We start from the raw sequence: 12,439 nt of genomic DNA, 5'->3' as shown, positions 1-12,439 counted from the left end.
TCATTTCCTCCATTATCATCTTCATTACTAAGGATTTGAGGTCATTTTCTTGTGCTTCATTTGTGTTTGAGTTCTTAGGCTTGAATTCTTTGGGATACCTGGGTTCTGGAGAAGCCTTAATTGTTTTGGTTTTGTTGTTTGTGTTTTTATGCTGGCCTTTAGACATCTTGCTGGCTCTGACGTTGGGAGGTAGTTTCTGGTGTCTTTCACTTGTTGTTGCGAGTAGTTCATTGGTGGGTGTCTGTAGGTCAAGAGCCCTCACCTGTGGGGATCAGGGAACCCTTCCCTGGATCAAGCAGGTGACCTGGCTTCAGCTCCAGGGGACTTTGTTCCACACCCTGGGCTCCCCGCTGTGTCAGCAAAGACTATTGCTGGTTCTCTGCAGCCCAAGGTTCAGTTCAAGGTAGTGTAGATAAAGCCAGTTATCTGCCTTTGGCTTGGCTTTGAAAACCCTGCCCTTGGGCAGTGTGGTTTGGGGACCTAGGCTCAGTTCACCCTAGAGAGCTGTAACCCCTGCTTGCTGGTGGTTGTTGGCTAGGCTTCCACCCCAATCCCTTCAGGCGGATTCATTTCTGCCCAAGTGTGCGGGAACAGTCTGTTGGGGTGGCTGGCTAGGTTTCTGCCCCACCCGTTCAGACCATGCAGCCTTGGATCAGTCAATACGAGAGTGCAACTACGGAGCTGTAGCTGGAGAACGTGTCCATGGCCACCTGAGCCCCGGTGTGGGCCCTGGGTCTCTGCATGGACTGGCAGGATGATCTGAGGTCAGGTCTATGCCAGATCCACACTCTCAGTTCCCCCTGGGCCAGCAAACACTGATGCTGTTTTTCTGTGGCCCACAGATCAGTCAGAGAGGGAGAGAGAAAGAGTGCAGGTAAGTCACAGCCGCTGGGCTGTCTGTGCTAGGCTTTGTCTGGGTGGCCACTGGCCGCTGGGCCTTTCTATGGACTGGAAGGATGGTCTGAGGTCACATCCACCCATTTTCCTGAGTTTTCCCCTGGCTAGCAGCTCCAGACTCTGGTGCGTCACAGTCCACAGTTCAGTCCCAGACACCGAGTCATGATATAGAGCAAGGCTGCAGCTCGCAGGCGAGTATGGGTCCAGGCTCTGGGGACTGAGCACCCATCCCCCATGGGCCAGTTGGGTGGCCCAAGGCTGGACCCACCTGTGCTCTGCACTGTGCAGACCCCTCTCACCTAGGGCTCTCCAGGTCTTGCCATCTGTAGCTCCCAGCCAGGTACCTAGTCTCAGTCCTGCAGATCACATATCTTGTGTGTTTGGTGCCACCAACTTGGTTCTCACTCCTGATTTATATTGGAGGATTAATTTTTTTGAGAACTTAACAGGAAAATGAATAAGAAATTATTTAGAACCATCTCAGTAGTCTGTGATTTTAACTCTGTACCTTGGTATTCCTTTCCAAATGTCAATACAGCATTGTCTTCTAGGTGAATTGTTTGGTTTTTAAATTTCTTAGTACTTTTTCATATCAAGGGTACTGTTTATCAAATGTTACCAGAGATTGTAGAGAATCTCTTATGAACTGTTGGTCACAGAATCAACTTTTCTGACATTCTGTGTTGACTTTCATTCTTCTTTCTGGTATGCAGAGAGTTTTTATTCTCTGCATCACCTTTAAGGCTAATAGAGTGCATAATTGTATGTTCTCTTGTTTTTAATTTTATTATAGTAGATATCAGTAGATACAATTCAAATGAGCAAAAGCTTGTTTGCCTCAGCAATTTTTAAGTGTAAAGGGAGACATGAAATTAAAGGTTTCAAGAGTTTTTTAGCCTGGGTACAAAGCTCAAGAAAACTCTAGTATATGAACATGAGAAGGTAACTCAAGAGTCCAAATGTACAGAGAAAAGAGAAAATACGAGGGATTTGGAATTCTTGAGATTTTTGTGTGTTGAGTTATGGTTGGGTCTTTAGTAAAAGTGTTCTTTCTGGTTAGTAGCCACGAGAGTCTCTCCTTGCTGTTAGAACTGAAAATAGCCCAGAAATGAAGTTGATTCCATGTGTTACTGTGGAAAGGAGCCCATCAAATACCTCGTTTTGAAGTCTTTATATTAATAGAACGTGAGGTTTAACGTGGAACAATTTTTTTCTCTGTGACATTTAGTGTATTGCAGTTTGTGGCTTTGTTTTTGTTTGTTTAGTTTTGCCAGTATTAATTCTGACTCTCATAAAGACCATGGATTTTAACAGCATTTTAAATTGCTTTTTCTTCCAAGAGATAGCCAATTAAAACTACTAAAACAAAGAAATGAGTTGACAATATAATGACTACATCTGGTATTTCCACTATTATTAAATAATTGTATTGTCAACCTAAGTTGAATGCTTCATATATTCAGCCAAACTGCCTGAAAATGTTCGGTGTTTTCCTTGAGGTGTCGTTACTTGTTTCTAAGCATGGAGAGGTCACTTACCAAGAGAATGTAACGAAAAAAGCTGAATATGAATGTCTGTAGTTTGTAAGTGTATATACGTCCCCTGACAAAACAATTAAATTATCCAAAAAGAATGTTAAGTGGAAATAACCTGTGAGTTGTGATGAGAAGTATTGTATTTAAAATGAAGAAATAAGTCAGGGCTAAGGACTTGTCATGTCAAGCATAGGAAACCCAGAACCTTCATGAAAAAGCCTAGAGCGGCAGCATTCCTGTCAAGTGGGGGCTGAAGGGGTCTGTGGAAGCTTATTTGCCAGCCAGCCTAGACCTCAGGTTGAGAGAGACACTAACTCAAAACACCAAAGCAAAGAGCAACAGAGAACATTGGGCCTTACATGTGCACAGTTATATTATCAAGTACACATAACCACATACAAGAAGAAATTAACTGGATTAATAGCAAAAGAAAAAAAAATAAGATTGTGTTTTGATTGCTGAGAATGTGCTTTGGTACTTGGTGGTTTATTATTTCTAGTCTTCTTAAATCTATCCAAGTTAGAACATTCTGAAACAAAAAGTAACCACCAAAGAAAGTGGACAAAATCCTGCAAAATACACTCACCCAGAACAATTTTAAAATGGAGAATCTTCTTTCTAGTGATAGAGATTTCACAGAGAAGGAAGAAAAGCTGATTGAAGATATTAAAGGGGAATTTTTCATGTCAGAAGTGTAGGAATTTTCTTAATTCTTTAGTTCCAGTGAAAGGTCATAGTAGCCTCTGTAAAGCCATCTAAGACCTAACAAGAAAAAGTAAGCTCACTGATACTGAAATAGCAGTAGACTCAAAGAGAAGAGGAATAGAATGAATTTACAAAGCCACAGTGAAGGACCATTCCTAAGCAAGTATGTCACAAGATCTGTGCCACTGTAGTAGAGTGTTGGTCAAGGTGTAAATTCTTATTCTGCACTTGTCCTTGCCAACAAATAATAAATAAAAGGTAAATAAGAATTTAAGAGCTGAAGGTATTTAGAGTTTCATGTGATTCCACTTGAGTATGAATTTGAGAAGGCAAATTGTCCTGAGATTTTTTTTCTACAGGACATTTGCATGAATTGTTTAGGAGGATTTATCTATAGAAGCTGACTTTTATATAAGGAAATAATTTTGTTTGTAGGACCTGAACTGTATTTGTTTCTTAAGTGCTAAATGGTTTCAAAGTTAGGTTTTGAAGAAGACATACTTACAGAAATGAGATGACAAGTAGCACCACTGGCTTTAAGGTTTTCTTGTATTTGCCTCTCTGTGAATCATGGGAGTGAAAATTTAGTCTTCATGTTTTGTTAGCTTTTGCATGGGGAAGATAAAGATGTGTGCAGTGTGTTAACATTATACAGGTGTGCACCTTAAGGCACATAATAAGCGACTGTCGAAGTCTGTTACCTTCCTATCATTAATTGCTCCACAACAACACAGCATTTTTCTAAACATCGTAAAAATTAACTTACAGGAACCATTTGGAACGGTCAGCCATAAGCCATGCAGCCATCGTGCTTAAATTGGTTTTGTAAACGACTTGTGTGTGTTTCGTAAAATATGCTTTATTTTAAAATTAGGGCTTCCTGTTGCAGCTGTTCCAGGAGCTCTCAGTCCTTTGGCTATTCCAAATGCTGCTGCTGCAGCTGCTGCAGCTGCTGCTGGCCGAGTGGGCATGCCTGGAGTCTCAGCTGCTGGCAATACAGTCCTGTTGGTTAGCAATTTAAATGAAGAGGTTAGTGAAATAATTTTCAATGCTTTCCATCTCCATTTCATTTGTGAAAGTTTTTCATATTTCATTTTGCACTTGCCTTTCTTTTATGTATATTCATTAGCCAAAATATCTTTTGTATTTCTGCTTCTGAATAAAATCTACGTATTTGTTTAGGTAGTACTGTTTCTTAGTCATATATCTATATATGTGTATATATATATATTTTAGAATAGCTACCTATTTTTCCTAAGAAAAATATGGCGAAGTACTGTAGTTTGGCTTTTTTCTTTTCTTTTCTTTCTTTTCTTCTTTTTTTTAAAATCTAATTTTGCAAGTGTAACTGTAAAACAGTTTTGCTCTTTGCCTTTTTGAATGATTTGCTTGTTCATTTCATGCTTATGTGTTATTGCATTTTTTAAATCTTATTTTATGTGAACTACTCTAATACATTTTTCTTTGAAGGTTCTTCCAAAGATCTTGACGAGGCACTCTTCAGTCTTTCTTAGTAATTTTTTTCTTTGCAGTTTTTAGTCATTGTCTTCTACAAATATATTTCAATTTTACCCTGCTCCCCTCTTGTTAAATGAAGTTGCTGTTATTTTCTTCAGTTGTACATTTTATGTCTGGTATATTTTATTTTGATTGCTGTAAAAGCTGGTATGAAATGTGGGACCCTCAAATGTATCAGTGTACGATGACTAGTTAGATATTTGTCTCATTTTTTATTGGCCTCTGTTAATAATGGACATAACTAATTTTGTTGTTTAATACTGTTATCATTCACAGTTCTGCATGCTAAAGTGTTTGAATTGGAGTGCCTTTGTTTTAAGACTTTTGCCTGCATTTCATAACCAGCCATGCTTATGCAGTTAAAGTTCAAAGTTTAAAATTCCTATGCATGCATTCCTTCCCTATGTTGAGATGAAATGCTGTAATTTACTCTTTGATATAGATGTACTTTACCCATATTTGTCTTGGATGACTACATTTTGCTCAGTTTTTCTTGTACAGTACATAAACCAACCATTTTCTGACCAAATTCCTGCATTTCCTATGTACTGACCTATATTTTATTTTTTTTTTGTTCCCCAATTCCTTATTTTTTTCTTCTGCATTGCTGTTTCCCTTCCCCATTTCATCCTTTTCCCTGTGTGTTCACCTTCCCTTTCCTTGTCTTTTCCCAAATACCCATTCCCTTCCCTGTCTTATCCTTTATTTTCCTTGTCCTTGTCTTCATTCCCTGTCTCCATTCCCTATGTTCATGCTTCTGTGCTTGAACAAATGTTCCTCGGACCAACTTGCCCCAATTAACCGCCTTGAACCATGATCCATGACCACCTCACCATTCTGCGGGAACCACCCTTCGTTATGGATGATCTGTTCATCTCCGCTCTTCCTCGACTCTTCTCTCTTCTTGTCTTACGCTGCTTGCTCTTCTCTCCTTCTAAAGATGGTTACGCCCCAAAGTCTGTTTACCCTCTTCGGTATGTTATTGTTAGCACTATACTTTTATTATTGATTTGATTTTTTTGTTTCACCTTAATTCTTATTTGTAGCTAGCACTTTGGCTTAAAGTTGAATAGTAAATCTTTTGCTATTTTTCTTTGCTATTTAAAACTCTCCATAGACACAAAGTTTGTTTTAATGCATGCTAATTTATTTTGCATGGTTTTTAATTTAATATCATTCACATAGCTTTGAGGGTTTATCAAAAATTATTCTTTTCAAAATTCACTGTTCAAAATCTTGTTCTTCTTTATTCATTTGTGCAAATGGTGAGATTGAGTGAGTGATCATGTTGATGTCTGAATGTTTCATTGATGTGTCAGAAAGATAACCTGTAGCTGACTTGCACGTAAAATTGATTCCATTTCTGGATTACCTCTCTGTGGCTCCACAAAAAGGTGTTTATGGTGATGTGCAGCGCGTGAAGATTTTGTACAATAAAAAAGACAGTGCTCTGATACAGATGGCAGATGGGAACCAGTCACAGCTCGGTAAGAGGCAGCTGCATGTTTCTATACATTTAAGTTCTAAATTCAAACACAGTAATATTTATCTGTGACTAAAACCAGACTCCTTTAGTTCAATAAGAAATCATTTATGGCCTTTTAGTGATCAGGGCTCAAAATACCAAATTAGTTAATTTTCATAATCTTATAGTTGTACATGGTGAATCTGTGTTGCTTTCTTCCTACCATGTCTAAGCACAGCTTTATGGAAAAGGTTGTTTGCTCCAAAACTGAAATGACTTTTGATTAAGATTTTTGTTCCTGACAGTTTCCTGTATTAGAAAATAATTGTTCGTATAAGTCATAAAACCCTTACTGTCCTTGTATTCTTCTAAAATCACTTATAGGTGTTGACTCAACTTAGCAATGGAAAGGAAAATGTCCTTAGAGATGCTAAATTTTACAAAATGAAAAGTCTTCACCAATGGTTAGTCCAAAGGCATAAAATGTAGTTCAGTCAAGTTATGTGTATATTACTGTTTTTCATTTGTAACTTCAGTGTAGAATACAACTTTACACTCAGGATTTCATTATCTATAATTTTTACCAAGCTCTTAGCTTATAATTTAATTCATTAAGATTCAAGAATGATGTTACTTATTCTGACTGCATTCACATTCTTTAAACTTTTCCATTTTTGATGGGATTAAATTTTTTTGCTGTTATAACCATCAAGAATGTCTGTGAACTTGGTAGCTCAGATGAAATGTGAAACTGATTTTCTGGTTTTAAAGTGAATACCTGTCTTAAATGTGCTAGGTGTTTGGTATGTTATTTTCTTCTCGGTTTGTGTACAGGTCTTCTAGGTAAGTCGTTGCTATTATCTTGTTTTCTTGGTGTTGGCGGGTATCAAATCCAAAGATGTTGCATATGCTAGGCAGGTCTTCTGAGCTATAGCCCCAGCTCACTACTGTTTTTGTCCAAGAACTATATATGTAAGTAGCATTTGACAGTGTTCTAGTGAACAAAAACATTCTTGAGTATGTCTTTTTTTTAAAATTAGTGTTTGAAATGAGCATGGCTTTATCTTCCTATAAAAATAATCAAATCATCATATTGAGAATTATCTGAAATATGGGGATCACCAAATTTATTCTGAACATTTTTTTTGTTCGTTTTTGATTTATATAAACACTTACTTTTTAATTTTATTTTATGTGTATTGGCATTTTGCCTGCATCTATGTATGTGTGACGGTGCAAGATCCACTGGAACTGTAGTTACAGATAGTTTTGAGCTGCCATATGGGACTGGGAATTGAACCTGGATCCTCTGGAATTGCAGCCAGTGTTCTTAGTCACTGAGCCATCTCTTCAACCCCATAAAAACTAAGTACTATGATGTAAAGTTGAAACAACAGAAATTAGTTTTCTGAAAGTTATGGATGATACATTTCTAGATCAAGGTGCTAACACACAGGGAAGGAAGGCTGTCTTGTTGAGCTTGGAGACAGCAACCCTTATTCGTGTTTTTGCCCAATATGAGCATATTGAATATATTAGCTTCTTTGCTTCAACAGATTATCTAACCAGAGAAACTTAAGGGGGAAAGGGTTTATTTGGGCTTACAGTTTGATGATACTGTTTATCACAGTGAGATGTTCACATCAGTAAGAGCGTGAGGCCTCTGACCACATTGACTTCCTAGCCAGGAATTAGAGAGTGATGAATAGTATCTGGAGTAGAGCTTGCTTTATATAATCTTGTCTAGTTCAGGATGCAAGCCTATGGGATGTTGTTGTCCGTAGTTATTGGGTGTCTTCCCATCTGAGTTCATTTAGATTAGTGCTGTGACCCTTTAATGCAATCCATCATGTGACCCCCAACCATAAAGCTACTTTGTTGCTACTTCATAACTATAATATTGCTACTGTTATGAATCTTAGTGTAAATGTCCATTATGCAGGATATCGGATATGCGACCTCTGTGAAAGGGTCACCACCCCTTAAAACTGCTAATGTAGATAATCCTTCAGAGGCTTGTCTCTTACAGATCTTGCCTTGTTAATGATCAGTATTACATTGATACAAAGTGAAGAACGTACTAAAAACAGCTCCTGTCCCCTTTGAAAGTGCCTAAACCTGTGACTAAAGACAAGAACGCCTATAATCCCAACCCTTGAGAGGCAGAGGCAGGTGGATCACTGTGAGTTCTAGGCCAGGCTGATCTACAAAGTGAGCCCAGAACAGCCACGACTACAAGAGAAACCCTGTCTCGACAGAAAAAAACAAAAAACAGGAACACTTAACCTTTTTCTACTATTAGTCTAGTCCTCTTCTTTGAAAGATAACCTGACAGGTACCTCAAGAAGCCCTGTGATGTTCTGTATTCACGTTACTGTGTTCAGTTGTTGTGTCTTTAGGTGTCTTAGAATTTGAAGGGAGAAGATAATAGACGATGTGAAGAAATTATGGTGAATTTAAGGGTGTAAGGCATCCATAGGAAATAGATCTGAACTTTTACAGCAGATGATTAAAAGGCCTTTCTGTAGAAGGGACTTCAAGAAATGATGTGACAAAATTGAGAGAAGTGTCAGGAAGTGCTTTCTAGCCAGAGAGCATATGAGAAATGGACTACTAAGATGGTGTCTTACTGCATGATTCCAAGCAGTATCTAGTATTGCATACAATCAGTCCAGACCTGGAATTGTTACTGCGTTAAAGAGTAAGTTTAGATTTTTGTTCTTAGGGAGTTTTATTAATGACACCAGATTCATAACCTGTGAAAGTCTTTTAACTGCTCTATGTAATAGAATGGATGGGTAAAAGCAGAGAAAATTCCAACAGGAAGGCAGATAAGGAATAGGAGTTACCCAATCTTTAAAAAATGACAGTGACCAATGAGAAGTAGAGGGAACGTAAGGAGCGTAAACTTCTTAGGGAACTAAGAGGATGATCCCAAACCCTGTTGCCCAGAAGCTATAATACATTTGGAAGTAGAGCATCAGAAGGCGGGAGAGACTCTAGAAACTACTAAATTCTCTGTGGTTATTAAAATCCAGTTTGTCATCATCAGGATTGTTACAGAAGACATGATTGTAGAGGCTTTTTCTTGTTCTGTGAAGGAAGCCTTTTGCTATGATACCATGCCGAGTAGAAATGAAAAATGAAATGTAAAGTTTTTTTGAAATTTAAATATTAACTACCCTTCTTATGCTAAATATGTCATTTAAGTTGTAAAAAAATTAAAAATTTTTAAGTTAGAAATATTTGTATTCTAACCTTCTGTATCTTAATAGACATTCTTTATTTTTCTAGCCATGAATCATCTTAATGGGCAGAAAATGTATGGAAAAATTATTCGCGTTACTCTCTCTAAACATCAGACTGTGCAACTACCTCGAGAGGGACTTGATGATCAAGGGCTAACGAAAGATTTTGGTAATTCCCCATTGCACCGTTTTAAAAAACCCGGATCCAAAAACTTTCAAAACATTTTTCCTCCTTCTGCCACCCTTCACCTGTCTAATATCCCGTGAGTATTTCAGCTGACTTAACTGAGGCTCTTTATCTTGTTTAGCTAAGCATGTCATTTAGTGTTGTTTTGTATTAATTGCTACACTTTTTCTATCTAATTTTTCTAGTCCTTCTGTGGCAGAAGAGGATCTGCGAACTCTATTTGCTAACACCGGGGGCACTGTGAAAGCATTTAAGTTTTTTCAGTAAGCAAGCTTCTTTGTCTTTAAATTTGTGACTTGATAGAAATATTTTCTTCAAATATTTTTTAGTCTTTTTTTTTTTTAACCTCAAATGGGTTAATGTTTAAACTCTTCTTATGAAGTATCTAATTTCGTAATTTTGTTTCAGAAGAGATCACAAAATGGCTCTTCTTCAGATGGCAACAGTGGAGGAAGCTATTCAGGCTTTGATTGATCTTCATAATTATAACCTTGGTGAAAACCATCATCTGAGAGTGTCTTTCTCCAAGTCAACAATTTAAGGAAGGGAAGATGAAGATTATGGGCAAATCACATTGTTTGGTGTCATCACCTATTGACTGTTCAGAAAAGTGGGGACCAGAGTTTGATTTTTTTTCATGCTGTTATCATTCCTTGGTTATAAAATGAAATGGCATATGTAAAGGCAGAGTTATTAACTGCTGTGTTTCATCTGTTCTATAGGGAAGCCATTTTTATTGTCTGTTTAAATTTTTAGTTTAATTTTGCTTTTTTTCTTTTTCTTTTTCTTTTTCTTTTTTTTTTTCCAACTTAGTTGACATACGTGCCTTACAAAGGAAAACTAGTGTTGCTGTTGTGCATTTACTAGGAAAAAGGAATTGGTTGTTTAGGGCACATCGTTATATGGAATTAAAATATGTTTAGGCAGGGGTGTGTCAAAAGGTTAAGTTTTTGTTTCTCCTGCTTGGAATTTCTTTTGAATTATTGGCTTATCACATTTCTTTCTATTTAATCTAATAAGATACTTGATACTGAAAGAATAAAACAGCATTTTTAGTTTCTACTATCTTAGGCTTTATTGCTTTTGAAAACATTGGCCTTTTGTATCTCACAAATCTGGTCTAGATTCAGTTATGAATGTAGGCATTAGTTAAAATTAACAAGATGCAGAGTATTAATTTCTTAAGACAACAAGTGATTTCTGTAAGTTTGAGCCCTATGTGGAAAGCATTGTGGAACCTTAACCTTTTTGTACACACTCTTGTGGGACGTATCATATAAATGTCAGCACTAAGTAATGTCTTGTTTGTGGCTGAATATTTTTCGTAGATGTTTTCGAAGTTGACATGACTTATGTGCATTTAAATATATATTGCCATCCTTAGTTTGTAATTAAGATTTGGAAAATGGTTGTGGATTTCTGAGCATGTGCAGACTGGTCTAGCTAGTTCAGGAACTGGTGCATGTATTTTTCAAAGACAAAGAACGTGTACTGCGAAAACTTGCAGGAAGATTAATTTTGTGGCAGTTTTCTAAAACTGACAACCAGGTGGGACCAAAGTTTATGTGCCTTTAGTCTTAATTTACCTTGCATTGTAATATTCAGTTTTAATAAATCTTCAAAATATTTTGTATTTAGGAATAGATCTGACTTTAATAAAAACATGGCTCAGAATCTACAGGTCAAATTTATTTGAACAGTTCTTGTCAATCTGAATTGTTGATTCTGTTAAATGACCAATACTTTTTGAAATTGATGTACTTAGTTTCAAGATTCATAGATTCTGTTATCTATGTAGACAGAATGGTCATGTATATTTTCTATTAGTTGAGTTTTTACATCTTTAGAAATGTAAAATTCAGTATAGTTTGAAAGCGGCACAATTAAAAATTAATTTTCTAACAAAGTTGGGAGGTTTGATGGTTGTTTAATTTCATTTTGTGTGTACTCTGCTTACCTCTGTAGCATGCTCAATAAACACTTCTGTAGCTCTGTATTCACCTCTTCTGTCTTTCTCTGCTGCCTTTTCTCTCTCTCCTTTGTTTTCACTCCACTGTGCTTCTGAATTCATGTTTACTCTCTGCCAGGGTGGGAAAGGAGTAATAATATTACAATCTTATGGCTTTATTCCATAAATAAATCTAGATGCTGTGAAAATGCACCAGCTGTTCCTTTTTTAATGCAAAAGACGGTATTTCAGGAGGACACATATTAAACATTTCCCACCCTGTTTATAATCTGCTTTAAAGACATAACTTCTATTGTAGCTTGTTAATTCTCTCTATCTCTTTTGTTGTTGTTGTTGTTGTTTTTCCGGTAGATTTATGCACTAATAGATCTTTTGGATTTGCCATGCTCTCTTGCTGCAGTTTCATCTTTCATCTTTGTGTCTGCTCAAGATTTCTTACTAATTTTAGACTACTTTCTGAGTTATAACCAAGGTGTCTGGAAAGGATTGTGTCTCCTGCTTCTAATTGGGTGGCATGGATGTATACTTTGAGGTGCTTTAACTGCAGATGCTGTATCAGTCACTTTTTATACTGATGCTGTTGGGGTGCTAGTTGTCAAGGGTTTTTTGTTGTTGGTGTGTGTGTGTGTGTGTGTGTGTGTGTGTGTGTGTGTGTGTGTACACAGAAACACTGGAATTAACTTTGGGGTTACACATGTATACCTCAAAGTCACATACAATGTAGACATTAGTACAAGAGTTCACTGAACTCCAAGAGATAAATACAGTAAGAAAAGTGATTCTGTTTTAGAGTTAGGAATTTGAATGTTGCCTGGAAGCTGGGTTTTTTATTAAAGTGGTGCTGCAGTACAGTGACACGGTATAGGAGCATCAGCTATGCCTTAATTCTGTTAGTTTATACCCAGCATTGGGACA

At 37.0% G+C, this 12,439-nt stretch overlaps 1 protein-coding gene across 4 annotated transcripts in view; it reads left to right on the top strand.

Moving 5' to 3' along the window:
- The window catches only part of Ptbp2 (polypyrimidine tract binding protein 2), a 66,349-nt gene extending 54,336 nt beyond the window's left edge, over positions 1-12,013 (top strand). The window contains exons 9-14 of one of the 4 annotated variants that reach the window (XM_051165921.1): positions 4,012-4,166; positions 5,596-5,629; positions 6,050-6,142; positions 9,415-9,631; positions 9,741-9,818; positions 9,967-12,013. In XM_051165921.1, the coding sequence (XP_051021878.1) occupies positions 4,012-4,166; positions 5,596-5,629; positions 6,050-6,142; positions 9,415-9,631; positions 9,741-9,818; positions 9,967-10,096 (707 nt within the window). In that variant the 3' untranslated portion in view covers positions 10,097-12,013. Of the gene's footprint in view, positions 1-4,011; positions 4,167-5,595; positions 5,630-6,049; positions 6,143-9,414; positions 9,632-9,740; positions 9,819-9,963 lie in introns of all 4 variants that reach the window. The other 3 variants (XM_051165920.1, XM_051165923.1, XM_051165922.1) reach the window with 3 other exon arrangements.
- The last annotated feature ends 426 nt before the right edge of the window (positions 12,014-12,439 follow it).

Source organism: Acomys russatus, chromosome 23 (genome assembly GCF_903995435.1).
Source record: "Acomys russatus chromosome 23, mAcoRus1.1, whole genome shotgun sequence".
Taxonomy (NCBI): domain Eukaryota; kingdom Metazoa; phylum Chordata; class Mammalia; order Rodentia; family Muridae; genus Acomys; species Acomys russatus.
Note: the sequence above shows the minus strand (reverse complement) of the source record. Positions and strands in the feature narration are given on the sequence as shown.